This window comes from Camellia sinensis, chromosome 10, assembly GCF_055761805.1.
Source record: "Camellia sinensis isolate YWXY chromosome 10, ASM5576180v1, whole genome shotgun sequence".
Classification (NCBI taxonomy): domain Eukaryota; kingdom Viridiplantae; phylum Streptophyta; class Magnoliopsida; order Ericales; family Theaceae; genus Camellia; species Camellia sinensis.
Genome location: NC_138970.1, coordinates 168251238 through 168270829, shown reverse-complemented (window position 1 = coordinate 168270829; position 19592 = coordinate 168251238). Strand labels below are relative to the sequence as shown.

At 36.1% G+C, this 19592-nt stretch overlaps 1 protein-coding gene, 1 long non-coding RNA gene and 1 pseudogene across 2 annotated transcripts; 1 reads left to right on the top strand and 2 right to left on the bottom strand.

The window, feature by feature from the left end:
- Positions 1-12055: 12055 nt before the first annotated feature.
- On the top strand, positions 12056-14186 carry LOC114274508 (uncharacterized). The gene is made up of 3 exons (XR_003633435.2): positions 12056-12423; positions 13597-13747; positions 13818-14186. It is a non-coding gene; the product is annotated as an uncharacterized LOC114274508 (long non-coding RNA).
- Positions 14187-15340: 1154 nt separating this feature from the next.
- On the bottom strand, positions 15341-19250 carry LOC114274451 (protein FAR1-RELATED SEQUENCE 6-like). The gene is made up of 2 exons (XM_028216376.2): positions 15756-19250; positions 15341-15662 (listed from the first exon to the last, which is right to left on the bottom strand). Exon 1 carries the CDS (start codon positions 16788-16790, stop codon positions 15888-15890), a length of 903 nt encoding a protein of 300 aa, XP_028072177.2. The 5' UTR covers positions 16791-19250; the 3' UTR covers positions 15341-15662; positions 15756-15887.
- Positions 16800-17489, bottom strand: LOC145800853 (protein FAR-RED IMPAIRED RESPONSE 1 pseudogene; annotated as a pseudogene).
- Positions 19251-19592: the final 342 nt, after the last annotated feature.

Below are 19592 nucleotides of genomic sequence, written 5' to 3'. Positions count from 1 at the left end.
TGGAACCTGTACAAGAATTTGATGCTGATTCGTTATTTTGTTTTTTTTTTTTTTTATTTTCTTCCTTTTGTTTTTTTTTTTGCGCCGGTCACTGAATAGTAAAATAATAAAAGCCCTATAAATTTATTTTCTTTTATCAAAATAGTAGAATAAAATTAATTTTTTATTCCATTATTTTCTTTCCACCACTCTGCCTCTGCCTGCGCCATTTAATTTGTTAAGCTTAGAATTAATTAGTAAGTTGTGATTCCAGCCCTAAGTCTCTAGGGTTGGGTCGTGACAAGGTGGTATCAGAGTAATGGTTCATTTAAGTCCTTTTATGTAAAATCTCACATTTATTCTGGTGATGTTGGAATGTCTGAGTTTAACCTTGATGAGGCATTTTGGGAGGAGTTTGGGGCTATCAATTTAGAGGATATTTTAGCAGAGCACCCTGCTCCGGCCTCATTAGAAGGATGGGGAGATTCGGAGGATATAGTTAGGAGACTGCATCCAAGCATTGCCCAATTGATGGGTTGGCCAATATATATATAGACCGATCCTACCAGCGTACCATACTTATTGTGGAGGCAGAGCCGTGGCTACATGCGTAGACGATATCTCAAATTGACCCGTGTCCTCGGTCTTGCCCCAAGATATGACCACCCGAATTGCATCATTGGCCTTTGCCCCCATATTTTGTTACAAGAAAGGGGAATGTGTACCCCGAGAACTACATCTTCACCAATGCCCTTAACTCGTTAGAAATTATTAATATTCAAAATGTTGACTTTAACAATGACCTATCATACATTGAGATACCTCGATGGATTATTGATCGAGCATTCTGAGGATATATACAATCCATCCCCATTTACATAGTCCAAGCAGCATGGATGTGTTTTGGTGTGGTACAATTAGGGTGGGAATTCAAGTTTTTTATGCGACACTACTTCATGTGGTTGTTTGATCCGCTTATCTAGATATTGTAGAAAAGAATTCTTTTGTAAGCATGATCAGTTATGATCCCTCTTTTGAAAAGAATTCCAAACCTCACACCCCTTTTTGGACCAAAGCCTTTTGACCAAAATTTTAGACCTTAAAATCCCCTCTTTCAAAATATTTTTGAAAAAAGTTTCAACGATATTCCGAAGCTCGCATTTCGTTAAAAATTGCACTTTTCGGTAAATCGAGCAAGGACAAAGTGGAAATAAATAAAAGAGAGGTGAACTCTTTGAAAAATCTTTCAAAACATCTTATTTAGAGGTTTGGATTTGAAGAAAATTGGAGGATAGGGAAGAAACCCAGTTGGGGAAGAAGTTGGGCATGAATCGTTAAGAGAGAGTCGAACAACCCTCGCTAAATCATACCTATCTTTTTGTACACTTTGATTTAAGATATGGGGCCACTACCATTGGAAAGAGGTCTTCCAGGGATTCATTTTGCACTCAAGAATCTCCTAAAGCCGAGTCTGGATGAGGGAGATGTGGCTGGTTGAAGTTAGGTATTCATCTGTTTAAGCCAAAATTGAGCAGTCTTCACCAAAATGAGGATATATTTTTTCACACTTGGAATTTTGATATGAGGCTGCCACCATTGGAAAGAAGACTTCTGGGGCTTGAGTTTAGACTCAAGAATGACCTGCAAAGGAGTCCAGATGAAGGAGATATACCCATTTGAAGTTGGACTTGGAGAACAGAATTTTTTGCCGGCCACTAGTGAAGTGTGCCGGCCATGGATGATGCAGTGCCGGCCACTGATGGTCCTTGCCGGCCACCAATGATGCCTTGCTGGCCATTGGTGTCAAAAATCAGATTTTTTACGGATTTTTACCTCCAGCTGTTTCCATATTGCTCCAGCTGTCCTTGAATGGATATTTTTGACCAAAGCTCATGGTTTTCTATATATATATAGAGGCCTATCTCTCATATTTCAAGGTTGGAAAGATTTGGGAACCTCTCTCTCTACAATTCTCTCTCTCTAGATTTCTTTCTATCTTGAACCTTTGTGCATACAAGTAGAGATACACTTCTAGTTTGCCTATCAACCCTTACCTTGTTTTTTTGTGCCTAAATGGTGCTTTGCTTCAAAGGTATAACACTTACCTTATTTAAGCTTGCTTTGAACACTTGTTTTGCTATATTCTTCTACTATTTTTGGCCTAGTTTTCAACTGAAAAAAACTCTATTTTTAAGACCTAAAAGTGGTAGTTTGAGGCTATTTTGAGTAAAGGGCTTGTCCACCCTTCTTGTCTCTTTTCTTGTTAAGCTTTTGTGCCATCTTGTCATCACTTTCAATCAAACTTTTTGGGCCTTTAAACCACTGAAATTCAAAGTTATTTCAATGGTGGAAAACATGTTTTGAAGTCCAAAATTGGAGGGGTTAGCCTCATCTCCTTGTGTCTTGCTTGCATGCCTAGATAGCTTCACATGTGGGTATGTTTTTCTAGCTTAACTTAGCTTAATCTCAGCATGTTTTTGCCTATGTTTTGACCTGTTTTGGCTCTGTTTTGGGCTGGTTAATTCAGTTGAGGCTTGTATTGTATGGTTGCAGTGTAATTTCCTTCACTAGTTTGTTGTTTCAATGCTTTGATCATCTTTATTTTGAGTTAATAGCATGTTTTACTGTTGTTTTGTACTTCACACCAACACTTAACATATTTGCAACCTCCCTCATTTCTTCACTTTTTCATTTGCTTTGAAGGTTGTTTAGCCTTAGGGTTGTGTTTAAGCTTGAGATCGAGGTTCGTGCTTAATGGTTTTAATCCTCTTTTGAAGGTTTCTACTAACCAACGGCATGACCTCTCTCTTTCCTTCAATCATCCCTTGGTTGACACCTCTTTCATTAGAGGACGCTCACTTTTGGACTAATCAATTAAAGAATGGATTGGTAAGCTAAAATGAGTAAACAAAAATGAATAAGTAAAAGAGGCAAGATAAAACATCTTTTGTGTTACATTGCATGTGGTCAAACCGGACATTAGTTTGAACACAAGGCAAATGGGGCATTTCATACTAAAAAATGATGAAATGTGTCATTTTCCTTGGTCTTTATTGCCCTTGATCATGCATGATAGGGTTGTGGTCCTTCAAGTCTTACTTGTGCATTTATTGAAATTGTACAACTTGGATCTTTGGCCATCATGCAATGAAATTGCTTGATTGGTGGTTTTGGATCCAAGAGTGCCACTCCTTTGAGGTTTTAAAGTGATAAGGAGGGATACAGTACAGACATACCCTTGGAAAAACCTTCATTTTGCTTTGTTTGTGCTCTGTTGCAGTATGGTGACCCGAAGCATCAGTGGCCGGTAGTGCCTCATCAATGGCTGGCAAGGCTTTATTTCTGGCCGGCAAGGCACACTTTTGGCCGGCAGCAACCTCCTATGGCCGGCAGGCCAATGGTGCAATCCTCAGTAGAGATGTGTTAAGTTGGAGCAGAAAGGTTTTAAAGTGTACTCAACGCAGAAAGGTTTTAAAGTGTACTCAACCCTGCAAACAGAGCCTCTTAAAAGCAAAACGGAGGACTTTTCGAGGCGAAAACCGAGCGCATGCATCTTCCACTTCCCGAGGCAGAGCAGTGGCAACATAGTTTAATGCCTTGCATGTTTAGTTAGTGCGCATTTGTTTTAATTGATTAGTTTGCTAATTAGTTAAGTGTTGTAATAATTAGTAGTTTGCCAGTTATTCATTTATTTTGTAATAATTAGTCTAATTAGTTTAATTAGATTAGTTTGATTAGCTTAGCTTAGATTAGCTTAGCTCTTATTCATTCGGACCCTCCTTCACAAGGGCACAATGTTGTAATAAGTGTGCGTGCGTACGTGCGTGCGTGCGTGCATGTCTTCCAACCCCACGTCTTTCTCCATTTTATTTATCCGCTTTCGATGGTTAGATTAGGGACATTTTCAATTAGCATACCTTATGCTTGCATGTTTGCATCATTTATTCGTATTGCATGCACCGAGGCTCGACGCATCATTCAAACTGCATTGCAATTTCAATACTTCTTTGAATACGTGTTTAAATCGCATGTTATCAAAGTGTTGCAAATGCCATATTAGTAGCCGAGCCTATTAATTTCGTATTGCATGTGTTGCATTAGGCATCTTGTATAGTTAGGATCATGCATTGATTCTAACTAGTTTTTGTTTTGGCTTGGAGTATTCGGTAAGCTTTTACGCTTTAGCATACTTGCATGAGTACGAATGATGCCATGTTTCGCATGCTTGCCATGAGGCTATGTGCTTATTTGCTTAATTGCATGAATGCCTGTGAATGAAGGCTTGATTGTTTGAATTGGAACAATTCAATGAGTGTGAGTTTTAAGCCCACTTTGTTGTGGCAAATCATGTTTTAAGCCCACTATGTTTGGTGGCAAATCTGCATTTATAAGCCCACTTGAGGGTGGCAACTTCAAACCATTTTCGAAAACAAATATGAATTGAATTTGTTCCAATTCTTGCGACATAGTCTATACTTGCTTGTGCGTGTCACATAGTAAACTTAGCTAATAACCGGAATAAGAACACATGAGGTTTATAAAACAACATATCATGATAGTAGAGGCCAATCTTTGATCGAGCTAGTAGGGGTGCTCATTTCAAGACCTTCTCCTTTCGTACCTAAGTTCTCGAGCCGAGGTAACTTTGGTGATGATGGACACATGGCCTTTGACACGAGTTAGGGTTTCCAAAATTTTCCAAAAAATAAAATATTTAGGTGGTGACTCTGTAATCTGGAAAAGCAGTTCAGTTTTGGCATTATTTGATTCAAAATCAATTTTCCAAAATAATTTTCCAGATTTGACTCTTTGGTGTTTATTAGTTTCATATTGCATTTGTGAGACTAGATTCAGAACCACAGGTAGAGTCCGAACTGTGAGGCCTTTTTTTTCAAACCCTTTTCGAAAGGTGCAAGGGCGCAGATCGAGGCAAGCCCACACGGACGCTTGGGTTAAAGACATAGAAAAGATTTTTTGCGCCTTACCTTGCACCAAAAAACAGAAGGTAACTTTCGCCACTTTCACTTTTAAAGATAATGCACAGGAATGGTGGCTTCTCACCCTAGGGAAGGAAGAAATCGTGACTTGGGCAAGATTCTTAGAAGTATTTTATGAAAAATACTTTCCAGACTGGCTGTAGGAACAAAAGGCGTCGGAATTCATATACCTAAAACAAAGAACCATGGCAGTGGCCGAATACAAAACAAGTTTACATAACTTGCCCGATTTGAGACATAAGTCATCCCCACCGAAGCTCGAAAGGCAAAGAAATTTGAAGCAGGATTGGATGTTGAAATCAAAGATAGGCTTGAGGTTTTGAAATTACCAACCTATGCGGAAGTGGTAGACTGAGCATACATTGCAGAACAAGGAATTAAAGCCTCATGCTCCAAGGAACCAAGCCAAAAGTAACGATTTTGGGAAAAAAACAACAGAAGATCCAGTGTTGCAGCTCCCAAGAGGGTGAATACGGGCACAACCAGCTCAGGTAATCAAGGTTCTACTAACCCCAGAGGTAGCACCATTCCAACTTGCCTTACGTATGGAAGGGCTCAATGGGAACAATGCCATCGAGACACGAGAGCATGCTTTAAATACGGTCAAGTTGACCACTTGCTGAGGGATTATTCAAAGCTTATCAATCGTACAGCCTGCCCCTCTGGCCCAGTCAGAAAACCCACAGAGGAAGGACCCAAGACACCAAAGAAGGGATTTTGCTTTGGTACCTGGAAAACCAGAAGTTATTGAAAATGTTGTGTCATGTACACTTTTTGTCTGTAGTCATTTAGTTCATGTTCTTATTGACTCCGGTTCAACTCATTCTTTTGTTGCACCACATTTTGTTTTCAAGTTGGCATCAACACCCGAACCTTTAGGATATGTATTGTCTGTGTCTTTTCCTTCTGGTAATTTTGCCTTTAGTATTGATGTGTACAAATCTTGTGCTATATCCTTAAAAGGCAAAACCTTATATGTAGATTTGATTCCCCTCCGCATTGGTCACTTTGATATCATCCTCGGAATGGATTGGCTGATTGCAAACCACGCCTCTATTGATTGCAAAACAAAAAAAGTCTCCCTCCAGTTACCAAACCAACTTGAGCTTGTATTTGATAGAACCGGAATGTCCACCCCTCCTTATCTTATATCCTCCATGACAGCCCAACAACTTCTAAGAAAGGGTTGTTGTAGTTATATTGGTTATGTGATCGATACACAAAAAGAGGCCCCCACCATTGATGCAATCCCCGTGGTTCAAGAATTCCTAGATGTCTTTCCTGAAGATCTATCTGGTACCCAACCGATATCAAAAGCCCCTTACCCCATATCAATGATGAAATTGAAAGAACTGAAGATTCAACTCCAGGAACTCTTAGACAAAGGTTTTATTCGACCTAGTACCTCACCCTGGGGAGCTCTAGTACTATTCGTAAAGAAAAATGATGGCACGATAAGGTTATGTATTGATTACCGGGAGCTGAACAAAGTCGCCATCAAGAATCGGTACCCTCTGTCACGAATCGATGACTTGTTCAATCAACTTCAAGGCGCCCAAGTATTCTTGAAAATTGACTTGCGTTCTGGCTATCATCAACTAAAAGTCAAAACGGAAAGCATCGAAAAGACTGCCTTCAAAACCCGTTACGGGCACTACGAGTTTCTCGTCATGCCATTTGGCGTCACAAATGCTCCAGCGGCCTTCATGGATCTCATGAACCGAGTGTTCAACCCCTATCTTAACGAGTTTGTTATTATCTTCATTGATGACATTTTCATATACTCCAAGTCACCGAAAGACCATGAACAAAACATGTGAATGGTTTTACAAACATTACATGATCATAAAATTTATGCCAAGTTGAAGAAATGCGAATTTTTGATCGCTAGTGTATACTTCCTCGGTCACGTCATTAACAAAGATGTCATCTCGGTTGACTTCCAAAAAGTTACAGCAATCGTGGACTAGCCACGACCTACTAATGTTTCAAAAATTCAAAGTTTCTTAGGTCTAGCTAGCTATTATCGACGCTTCGTGCAAGATTTTTCAAAAGTAGCATCACCCTTGACCTAACTAGCTCGGAAGAACATACTCTTTGAATGGACTGACAAACAGGAGCGTTGCTTCCAAGAGTAAAAAAAAAAAACTTGTGTCAGCTCCTATACTAGCACTCCTTGCGGGAACAGATGGGTTCGTAATTTATAGTGATTTCTCATATAATGGTTTAGGTTGCATTCTTATGCAAAACGAAAAAGTCATTGCTTATGCCTCACGCTAACTAAAGACTCACGAGAGAAACTACCCAACTCATGATCTAGAATTGGCTGTGGTGATCTTCACCCTCAAGATCTGGCGTTATTATCTCTACGGTGCAACCTACGAGATTTACACTGATCACAAGAGTCTGAAATATCTGTTTACACAGAATGAACTAAATATAAGGCAACGACGGTGGCTAGAATTTATGAAAGACTACGATGTAGAGATCCATTACCATCCAGGTAAAGCTAACGTGGTGGCAGACGTACTGTGTCAAAAGACGACCAGAAGTTTGGCGTGCACTCTCATTCCTCACCAGATCAATGTACTGCTCCCTAATATAACCATGGAACCCCCTTTAATTGAAGGAATTAAAGCACGCCAATATGAAGATAAAATATTAAAGAAAAAGTACGAGGAGCAAAGGAGTACGCCTGATCCTGACTTCATAATAAGCAATGGGATGCTAAAATTTCATAATCGAATCTACATACCCGACATTCCGGAACTCAAAAAGAAGATAATGGTAGAAGCTCATAACTAGAGGTTTGTAGTCCACCCTGGTAATATAAAGATTTACCATGATCTGAAGGAACACTATTAGTGGACAGAAATGGAAAGAGACATAGCAAGCCACGTCTCTAAATGCCTGTATTGTCAGCGTGTTAAAGCAGAACATCAGAGACTTGCAGGAATACTGCAACCACTCCCTATTGCTAAATGAAAATCAGAGCACATTACTATGGACGTCGTGGTCGGCCTACCACAGTCAGTTTCGAAAAATGATGCAATAAGGGATATAGTAGATCGATTGACGAAGTTGGCACATTTTCTACCAATTAAAATCATGTACTCCCTTAAGAAGTTTGCCACTTTATGCATCAAGAAAATTATTAGTTTGCATGGCACCCCAGTTTCAATTGTGTTTGACCGAGACCCCCGCTTCGTGTCTCACTTCTGGAACAAATTGCAAGAGGCCCTGGGAACCACACTGAAGTTTAGCACTGCTTATCACCCACAAACTGATGGACAATCCGAAAGAACAATTTAGACTTTGGAAGACATGTTACGTGTATACGTGTTGGACCTCAAAGGTAATTGGGATGAGCACCTACCTATAGTAGAATTCGCCTATAACAACAGCTACCAAGCAAGCATTGGAATGGCATCGTACGAAGCACTGTATGGAAGGAAATGTCGATTATCTCTATGTTGGACAGAAGTTGGAGACAGGAAATTGTCAGGCCCCGAGATCGTGCAAATCACAAGTGATAAAATTCAACTCATCCAACAGCGAATTCGCACTGCTCAGAGTCACCAGAAAAGCTATGCAGATACACGAAGACGGGAATTGGAATTCCAAGTAGGAGATTATGTTTTCCTAAAGATCTCACCAACAAGAGGAGTTATCCAATTTGGAAAGCGAGAAAAGTTAACCTACGTTATACCGGGCCATTCAAGATACCAAAAAGAATTGGTCTTGTGGCATATCACCTTGCCCTGCTACTTAAACTGTCCAATGTCCACAATGTGTTTCATGTTTTGATGCTTTGACGGTATCTTCGAGATCCAAAGCATATTGTTGATTATGAGAACCTGAAAGTTCAAGAGGATCTCTCTTATGAAGAGCAACTAGTACAGATTCTCGAGCGTCGTGATTAAGTTCTCCGGAACAAGACTATACCTCTTGTAAAAGTCTTGTGGAGAAATCATCGAATCGAAGAAGCGACTTGGGAAACTGAAAGTCAAATGTGGGCCAAATACCCACACCTCTTCGAAAACCAAGGTACGTTAAGTTTGGGGACAAACTTTTATTTAGGAGGGGACAAATGTGACACCCTAAAAGTTTAATTAAATACGACATAAATATTTATAACTATATATAATTATAGTTATAAGTGATAATATATTATTAAATAAATATATAAATATATAAATAAATAAGTAAATAAATAAATAGTATATAATTATTTGAAGAATTAGACCAAATAAAATGGCACCAAAAGTTAAGTAAATAAATATAAAAGTAATAATCATAATAATAAGAAGAAGATGCTTTTCCAATCATGATAGCAAATATGTGAGTTAATTAGGATGGAATGTGGCATTTGTGGGTTAAGCCACCTGTACAGAATATATACTTTTGGATCTATTCATCATTATGAAGATACTCACCAGATGGTGAGTCATCACGGGGGCCTTGTGTATAGAAAATCAAGGGAGGTACCGCAAAGAGAGGAGTCTCGAAAAGATATGAAAAATAAGAAGAAAATAAGAGGAAATAATCTTGAGCTGAGTTATATTATACCTTGAGTCACCATAATATATTTTACGTATGTTTTGAATTACCATAATTTATTTTACGCAATTTGTGTTTTATAACTTATATTTATATTTCAATTACGTTAATTATTTTTTGAACCCCATTTGTTTATATTGAAACCCATAGATATGTTTGTTTAAATTTTAAAAATTATTTGATAATGATTTTGTAAATAATTATTTTCTGTAAGTACCACCACGGGAGTCTCATGCCTTAAGAGATTTAAATAACGATTGGCCTCTGTTTGGCCACTTTGTGATCCTCTGTTTGTTATGAATCCATTGACCTCTGTCTTGAGTGGCACTCTAGTGACCTCTGTTCTATTATGTTATATACCGTAGTTATGGTTATTTATTTACATAATTTTTGTATTTTAATTTCTGCCAATTTAAATAATTTGTTTATTCCAATTAAATTATTCTAACTAACTTCCATGGTTATTTTGTTCCCTATACTCTTGGCATAATATTTCCCACTCTGTTGTGTACTTATAGCCGTTACCCTTTCAGGTGACGAGGTGTAAGGAGGACCCGTAACCTCATGTAGTGGAATCTGTATAAGAATTTGATACTGATCTGTTATTTTGTTTTTCTTTCCTTTTCTTCCTTTTGTTTTTTTGTTTTCTTTACTGAGAGCTGGTCACTGAATAATAAAATAATAAAAACCCTATAGATGTATTTTCTTTTATCAAAATTGTAGAATGAAATTAATTTTCTGTTCCATTATTTTCTTTCCACGACTCTGCCTGCGTCTGCGCTTGCGCTTGCGCCATTTAATTTGTTAAGATTAGAATTAATTAGTAAGTCGCGATTCCAACCCTAAATCCTTAGGGTTGGACCTTGACATTAGGCGTTAGATATACTAATACCCCACTCCATCCATTGGAAATCTTAGTTCACACTCTTTGTTATTCGGTAAAAGATGTCTCTTCTTTGTGTTTGTTACGGTTCTTTCTCCGTGAGTATCATAATTGGATTAATCTTATTACTCTACAGAGATCTAGTTTTTTAAGAAAAAGATATCAAAGTTTATTCTTGTTTCTAACCACATGCTTCATTGCTTGTGCAGGCCCTATCAATTGTTTTGAGTTTTATTCTCGCGAATGTATTCCTCATGCGAGACACTTGAAGCGTTAGCTACAACACTGCACGGGTTGATATGCATAGCGCCTAGTGTTGATAGGAGTAAATTACACTCGCTGCCTTGAGTTTGGAAAAATATATATTAATCTCATGAGTTTTGCATAGGTACATTGTGTTTTTCTATGATTTTTATTTACATAAAACCTAATCACATTTTTATTAATAATTCATTTGTCGTATAAATAAAAAAAAATAATTAAACTTCGTTTAGCATTAGTTACGGTAGTCAACTTTTTTGTGTTGAGACTTTTTTAGTCTCGTTTGGTTTTTATTTTTGTGCTTTTTTAACTTTTGTAAAAAAAAAAATATAATAATTATGATTTGAATGAAACATTTTGTTTTATTAGCTTATATTTCCTATTTTGTCTTTTTGTGCTTTTGTAGCCCCAAAATGAAAACCAAATGAGGGCTTAGCATGTTTGGTTTGAATTTTTAGGATTCACTTTTCAAAAAAATAAAATTTTTTATTTTTCGTATTTTTTATTTTTACTGATTTTTTTTAAAGTAATTTTTTAATTTTTAGATACACCTAACATAAATATATTTAAAAAGTATAATATCTGTGAAAAATCTTTAGAAAATTACTAACTATCAAAAATACAAAAAAAAAAAAGAAAAAGAGAATTCAGTACATTTTTTTGTATTCTTGTGTATTTATTGATTTTTTAAAATATTTTTTACAAATATTTTACTTTTTCGATAAATCTAAGTAACATACATCTAAAAAAGTAAAAAAATTACTTAAAATTTAAAAAACATTCTTTAAAAACAAAAAAAATTAAAAAAAAATCAATTTCTAAAAAATTGAATTCGAAAATTGAAATCCAACACACTGAATTATATTATATTTTTTTCATTGAAATGTATTTTTTTTAATCATTGATTATCTTTATGTTTAGACCTCGTTTAGGAACATGCTATTTTAGTAATTTTTTAACTTTTTGACTAAAGTATGAGGTAAAAAAAACTTGTATGTTTGGAATAACTTTTTAATTTTTTATGAAAAGATGTGCAAAAAGTAGAGAGAAAATAGAATCTTTGATTTTTTGGTATAAATTATAGACTTTTTGATTTTTTTAATAGTTTTTTTGACTTTTAGGCTAAAACTATTACTTTTCAAACGAGGCCTACTTTAGTCTCATTAAATGAGATATTAATATAAAATTTTTATTAATGTGCACCTTTAAGAGGCATATTAAAAAATTAATAAAATTAAACATGTGCATAAAAGTGAGTACTATAGTGAATGTATAATGTCTTTAAATATTTAAATATGTTTAAAGATACACATTAACAAGACTCTAAATGTAAAGATGCTTAACATGTAATTGGGCACATATTAACAAGATTCTTAATATAATTATATCAAAGTTCAGTAGTGGTTCACCATTTTTTCAGCGAAAATGTTTTGTAGCTTGAACCATCTTTCCCCCGAATCGCTCGAATTTCTGAAACGACGTCGTTTTCATTTTGATTTTTTTTTTCTTCTTTCCCTTCCACTTCTCATCAGACTCCAAAACCACTACTTACTCTCTCCTCGAGCTCTTTATCTCTTCCAAATCCTCTCATCTCTCTCTACTCACTCTCTCCTTGAGCCCTTAATCACTTCCAAATCCTCTCATCAGCTACGGGTGTGGACTCACATAACAGATCTTCTACGGGTGTGGACTCGCATACGGCGGTGTCGAGTAGCAGTCTAGAAAACGGTACCGCAACAAAAGGTAAACCCATAATCGCAAAAAACTAGGGTTTGTGTTTCTATGTTTGGATTTTTCTTGCAATTTGTGTTAGGGTTTTGGTTTTGGCTTGAATTTGTAGAACATGTTTTTCGGCCTTATCAATTAATGATTGTTAGGGTTATGATTGTTTGTTAGGGCTTGGGCATTATGGGTTTTGCCTTTAATTTTGGAAATCTAGAAAGTTCTGATTCATTTTGTTTTTTATTTACTCACTTTAGTTTGGAATTTCAGTGTTTTGTATGAAAATAAAATCTGAGGTATTTTAATCTCCTAAAAAGTTTTGGTCATCAGAATTCAGTGTATAGAATAAATTTATATCCTCTTAAATATGGTAGATAAAACTAGATGTTGAGGGTTCTTGTTTATAGCCACTACTTTTTTAAGCATGGCCGTTAAAATCATGTTGACACTAGCTAAGCCTACCGCAAGAGATAGAGGACTTAAATGCAAACCCTTAAGTCAAGAACCTACTAAATGTGAAGCCTCATCTGAAAAGGTAACTGTGGGGGTTTTTTTCTCTTAATCTAGATAACCAGAATCTTTTCCCTTTTGGGCTAAAGTGAGTCAATCTTAGGCAAAAATGTAGTCACTTCATCTAGTCATCAGGACACTAAACCTATTTATGAATACCATGACTATTTAAATGACAAAGAGGTTCTTTATGCTTGTTTTCGTTATTCTAAAGTGATCATAAAACTTGAGCCAAATGTTAAGACTTCTCTTTTGGAAATTAATTTTCCTTGAACTCAACCTGATATGACAGTAGACAATTAAACTATGGACTGGAGTTTACTCCTCGTGAGTCAGTTAATCCTAAGTATTTGTGTAACATAAAGCTTCACTTAATCTTGTTGTTCATCCCCTTTTTAAGTTTGTTGATTCTACGTCTTTACTTGCTTCTCTTCTTACTATTACAAGTTCTCTTGTTAATACATTATAGCACAAACTCATGTTCTTTTTTGTACGATCGGGTATGTGTTTCTTCAGTTGAGGATTCTTGTTTACTTTTGCTTACGAAGCTGGCTGTATATTTACCAATTAAAAAAGTATAGGGTTTTAATAACATTAATAAAACAGGAGGTATGTATGTATGTATCAACAATAGCAATAATAGCTATGTATGTATCATGTCTGTGTTTTCCATTTTGTATGCAGATTACAAAATGGCTTCTTCCTCTAGTAACAATAGCAACATAAGATTGAAACCAAGATTGTGTGATTGTGGGAGAACAGCTGCCATGCACATTGTCCGAACCAATCAGAATGGAATAAAGGGCATTTGTACTTTGTGTGTTCATCGAAATATGTAAGCAGTATGGAAATTTGTTTGGAAATTTATTAGCCTGATTTGATTAACTGATTGTCATGCATTGTAGATTAGTGAAGAACACTGCAATTACTTCAAGTTCGCAGATGATAATGATGACGACGTGATCTCCAATGCTACACCTCGTAAATCTATAAAAAGTGAAGAATTTAACGATCTAAACACAAGGGTTTATGAGATGGATAATGAATTTCAGGAGCATGGTAGAAGGCTTCGAAGGGTGGAGAAGAAATTGAATGTGATACTTTATGTCATTGTATTTTGTATTGTTTTTTATTTTATAATGTAAATTACTGAGTTGATAGCTTTTGGGGAATTTGATGGATGTACTTATGGATTGAATGGACTTGATGCATTGTGGGTATGTGTTGTGCTTCATTCAATGTGTGTAATGAAAAACATGTTCTGTTTTCAATTATTTTTGATAGGTTGTGTCATTTGTTGATCTTTACTGCTGGAAATACTTTTTCAATGTAAACCTGTAATGGCCTTTGTGGTTTGATGTTAGGGCTGCATTCTCACATGGGAATTTACAGGAGTTCTATATAAACCATTTAAGTGTCCTCATCTTTAAGGCATTTTGTCCTGAAACTCTTTGAGAGCTAGAGTTTCTGTAAACTGCTTTATGTGCAAATCATAGATTTTCTATAAATAAGATGCCTACAGTTAAGAAGGAAAATCATTGCCTCTGCTATTGGCATTTCATTAGCAACAGCAATGAATAACTTATGAAGATGAAAGTCCAATCCTATTACAAACATACTCATGTCACTAATGGATAACTTATGAGATGGATAACTTATGAAGATGAAAGTCTAATCCCATTACAAACAGCAATGAATAATGGATAACTTATGAAGATGAACATCAATGAATAACTACATAAATGATTTACAAACATACATTCTATATTAATCATCAAGTACAATCTTATAATTCCAAACTGTTACACTCTTGTTACTGGAAATATACATAATTTTTAGACAGCACACAGATGAACAGTTGCTACAGTCTTATACAGAAATATACAATCTTATACATTCTACATAGATGAAATTCAACTTCTATACTCTTGTCACTGGAAATTAGAGACAATTTCAAACTTTCACCACAAAATGTAATCGGTAGACAGCACACACAAAATGTAATCTTTAGACAGCACATAATTTCAATCTTTAAACACAATTTCAAACTTTCAGCACAAAATGTAATATTTAGACAGCACAAAATGTAATCTTTAGACAACACTAAATGATTTACAAACTTTCAGCACAGTCCAATCCCATCTTAGATAGCACACACAAAAAAGCTAACTTCCTTGTACATACTGACTGCTACAACACATTGCAGAGGCAAAATATGAAGTTGTTTAATAGAGCTTCATTCTGTTAAAAATATACAGAACCTGTTCAGAATCTGTTCAGAATCAAATATAACCTGTTCAAAATATAATCTGTTCAGAATGTGTTGAAAACCTGTTCAGAATCAAAAGTATCTGTTCAAAATATACAGAACTTGACATAACCTGTTCAAATATAACCTGTTCGAAATATAATATGTTCAGAATGTGTTAAAAACTTGTTCAAAATAAAAAATATCTGTTCAGAATCTGTTCAAATATAACCTCTTCAGAATCTGTTAAAAACCTGTTCAGAATGAAAAAAGTAACTATCCCAAGTTTACAAACGAAAGTGATAAATACCATAGTACAAAACTAAAAAAAAAATGGAGCGTTTAGATCCACATCCATACTCAAGTCCACAAAAGTTGAACCATCTATATTCGCCATTCCTGATTCACTCAAAGATGAGCTTCTAATTTTGTCCACCATTTGCAATGCGCTCTCTTGTGTCCCATCCATACAAGGAAAATAGTAGAATTGAGCTTCCGGCACCTTATGATACATAATAACAAAATATCATTAATAAGTTCAAACATTGAAATAAATACCATACAAAAACAATGTAGTGGACCATGAAACACATACCCGATCGTACGTATTGTCTTCCATGCCATCCGTACAATCAAAATTCAACTTACGAGGTTCACATTGACCTATCTTATGACCCTATAGTAACACACATTGGTGAAAAAGTTTGACAAAAATAAATTCTGAAATTTACATATAAGCAGAAAATAAAAAATATACTTGGACTTTTGGTGCCTTTTTATTCTTTCCCTTTAACCGATTCACTATTTCATCCACCTTCCGTTTCGTACATGGACGGCCTCTTCGGCGAGCAACCAAAGGACTAAGCACCTTGCGAGTAATACTAGAAGGTGGCACATTAGTGCTAAAAGGTGGGACAGTACTACTAGAATGTGGCACATTACTCGCACAACCAGATTCATCTTTTCTTACTCTTTCTTTGATTTCTCTCAACCCAAGTTGAATGGCTTTGTGTTTACCATCATCGTTGGAAGCAATTTCTATAATTTCATCCAATGTCTTGTTGTAGTTATCATGTACCTTTGCATTGAGGATAGCCCCGGATTTCGTGTATGTCGTTGGAATACATGTGTACCCTCTTTCTAAATCTTTTCTCCATCTCGGCATAATGTACTTATATGGAACCTCATATGTGCACCTCTTAATGAGCACACTAAGGGAATGGGCACACATGATCCCCCTAAACTCAAACCACCAACACACACATTGCATTTCAAATTCAGTTGAATTAAAGTAAACAAGAAATTCAACTTCCATCATTTTCTCACTCACAAGCACCGCTTCCTTGACAGGATAAGTACAAATGGATCCCTCTTCCTTCACAAGAGTCTCATGACAATACAGTAGTCGCTCCAATTCTACTTGAACTTCTTTAAATTTCGCATTTGTGTAGGCTGCACGAAATTGCTTCTCAAACTCATACACCGTTAAACAATCATATAATTTGTTTCGAGACTTGAAGTCTGCTTTGGTTTCCTTCTCCACCTTACTTTTCAATGCATTGGCGTACTGTTCAACAAATTGCTTTAAAGTAGTCTTTGAGTTTACATAGCCATCAAAAAATGCATCCATGCTCTCACTTCACTGTGTAGTTGACATGCCAGCCCAAAATATATCTTTCACATAGGCAGGAATCCACCTATATTGCTCACCATATAATACCCCCAGCCACTCGTCGTCATGGAGGCTAAACTTTTCAATCATCGTTTGCCATTTCTCATCAAATTCATCTTTTCTGAAAGAATCATAGACTGCATTTTGTAAAGCGAATTTGATGGCTTCATATTGGGAATATCCTCTCAATTTCTCGCGAATTTTCTTCATTACATGCCATAAACACCAACAATGTCGAGCCTGTGGGAAGACAATTTGAATGGCATTTTGCATAGCTCTGCACTGGTCAGTTATAATAGCTTTTGGAGGAGTGGCTGACATACAATTTAACCATTCTTTGAATAGCCAAACAAATGTGTCCGTGTTCTCATTAGATAATAGCCCACAACCAAACAAGATTGACTGTCCATGGCAATTAACTCCTACAAATGGAGCAAACGGCATATCATACTTGTTTGTGAGATAGGTGGTGTCAAATGAGACAACATCCCCAAATGCTTTATAAGCTGCCCTACTCCTTGCATCCGCCCAAAACAAGTTTCGTATGCAACCATCTACATCAAAGTCAATGGCCGAATAGAAGTTTGAATTTTCTTGTTGCATTCTATGAAAACAAAATGCAACTGATTCTAGCATTTTCAATGTGGTTCCTTGCATCTCGTTCATCAAATGTTAATGCCTCATATCCCCCCTCTTCAACAACTATAGAATGAAAATTCCTAGACACCCCTATTCCTGTTTCATCGTTTATTTCTAATCTTCTCTTCATAGGAGTACGAATCCTCTTATTCATTGGAAAATGGCGTGAGTCGCTAGGAATAGAATCATGCGTATGCTCAAGCACAACTGCAGTTAACTTATATCTTTCATCCGGTTGTAAAGTCGCTCTTACCTTAGCTTTACAATCAATTTTTTGATGACAAAGATGGTTTAAGAGGGTTTACTTCTGATCTTTTTGTCCTGTTCTGCGCCCGAGTACATTCAATTCCAAAGTATTTCACCTTTCCATCTGCTCTAACATTCTATGTTCTGTAAGCTATAGCAAATCCAAGGTTTTTAGCATATTTTGCATAAAACTCAGGCACTTCTTGCTTTGAGGTAAAACACATCCCTTTCTTAGGTTCTTCAGTTTCACCACTCTCATTTAATGAAGGATTGTTCTCTGCTTCCTCAACTTCCTCACCCCCACTCAATGTAGGATTGTTTGAATCAATATCCATTATGTGAAACACTCTACTGTAATTTGTATAAAATCAGCAGAATGAAATGCACAACAACTCATAAATAAGGTTAGAGACATCACAGATTCACAGATTCAGATTCAGTGATGTTAAACACCACTTAGATTCAGATTCAGACATCACAGATTCAAAGATTCACATATTCACATAAATAAGGTTAAAGTGGATGTTAAACACCACTTAGAGACATCACATATTCAGTGAGTACATCACAAGTTGAACCATCTATAGATTTAGACACATCACAGATTCAGTGAGTACATCACAAGTTGAAAACACACATATACATCACACATAGCAGAATAATTATATGCTATACATCACACACATAGCAATTTTACTTTGAGTATTGCGAAGTGCTGTGCATAGAAGTCTAGAAAACATAACTGATGAAAAAATTGGAAATTCCATTCAAGATAAGTGAGCCAAGCTATACAACAAATATGGTCTGCATTCCTTAATATGGTCTTCTAATCCCCTGTAAAATATCGACCCCAAATATAGATTTCACTTCAACAAGATCAAACATAGACCCCCAAACATATTTTTTAATTGAAATCATCTACCCACATAGACCCAAACATGGATAACCATTCTTCTAATCACCCATATTCAGATTCATGTGAGTAAAAACAAAAAAAATTATAAATTGAAGGACCAGATTCAGATTTAGGTGAAGTGAATTATTGACAGAGTGGTATTTCGCACCAAATTGACGGACCAGATCAAATTCAGATTCAGGTGAGTAACCATTCTTCTAACAAAAAAATATAAATTTATAAGAAGAAAAAAAACAAAAAAACACACCAGCAGATTCAGGTGATTAAGCAACATTGACAGATTGACGGACCAGCAGATTCAGGTGAGTACAATGCGTAATCCAGATTCACGTCGATGTGGTATTTCGTTGGTCGACGAACAGCACTGACGGTGGGCAGAGTTTTTCGTTGGTCATCGATGGTCACCCAGGTTGGTAGTGTCAACACCGGTCAACCTCGGCGGTGGTCGCTCTCGCCTATTTTTCTTTAACTGGTTCCTCTCTCTCTCCTCTCCTCTCTTTTCTTCTATTTCTCGCGCGTGGTGTCACATGACCAATGTTGTTGCAACTGAGCCAAACATTCAAAACTCACCTTTTCAAAACTCACTTTTTTCAAATTCGGGCGATTCAGGGAAACTTTTTTCGAGCTACATAGCGGTTCTGTTTTTTCATATCTTAGATTAAGTATAAAAGTGAAGCCTTATTTTATTACGTCTTTGAAAATTTTAATCTTTTGACAATAATAATTTTTAAAGATTTTCTTAGTGGCCTTAACTGACAGGCTAAATTGCCTAATGGATAAAGTACCTCTGCTAAAGTTGTGGAATTTATTGTCTTTTTTAAAACTTCATAAGTAATCAGTGTAATTTACCTCATAATTGATTCGTGAGTATGGTGAAGGTGTTAAGTGAAAATATGAATTTATTAAATTTGAAGGTAGTAAGATTAACCAATAGAGCTCCCTTGGTTACAAACTCCTAT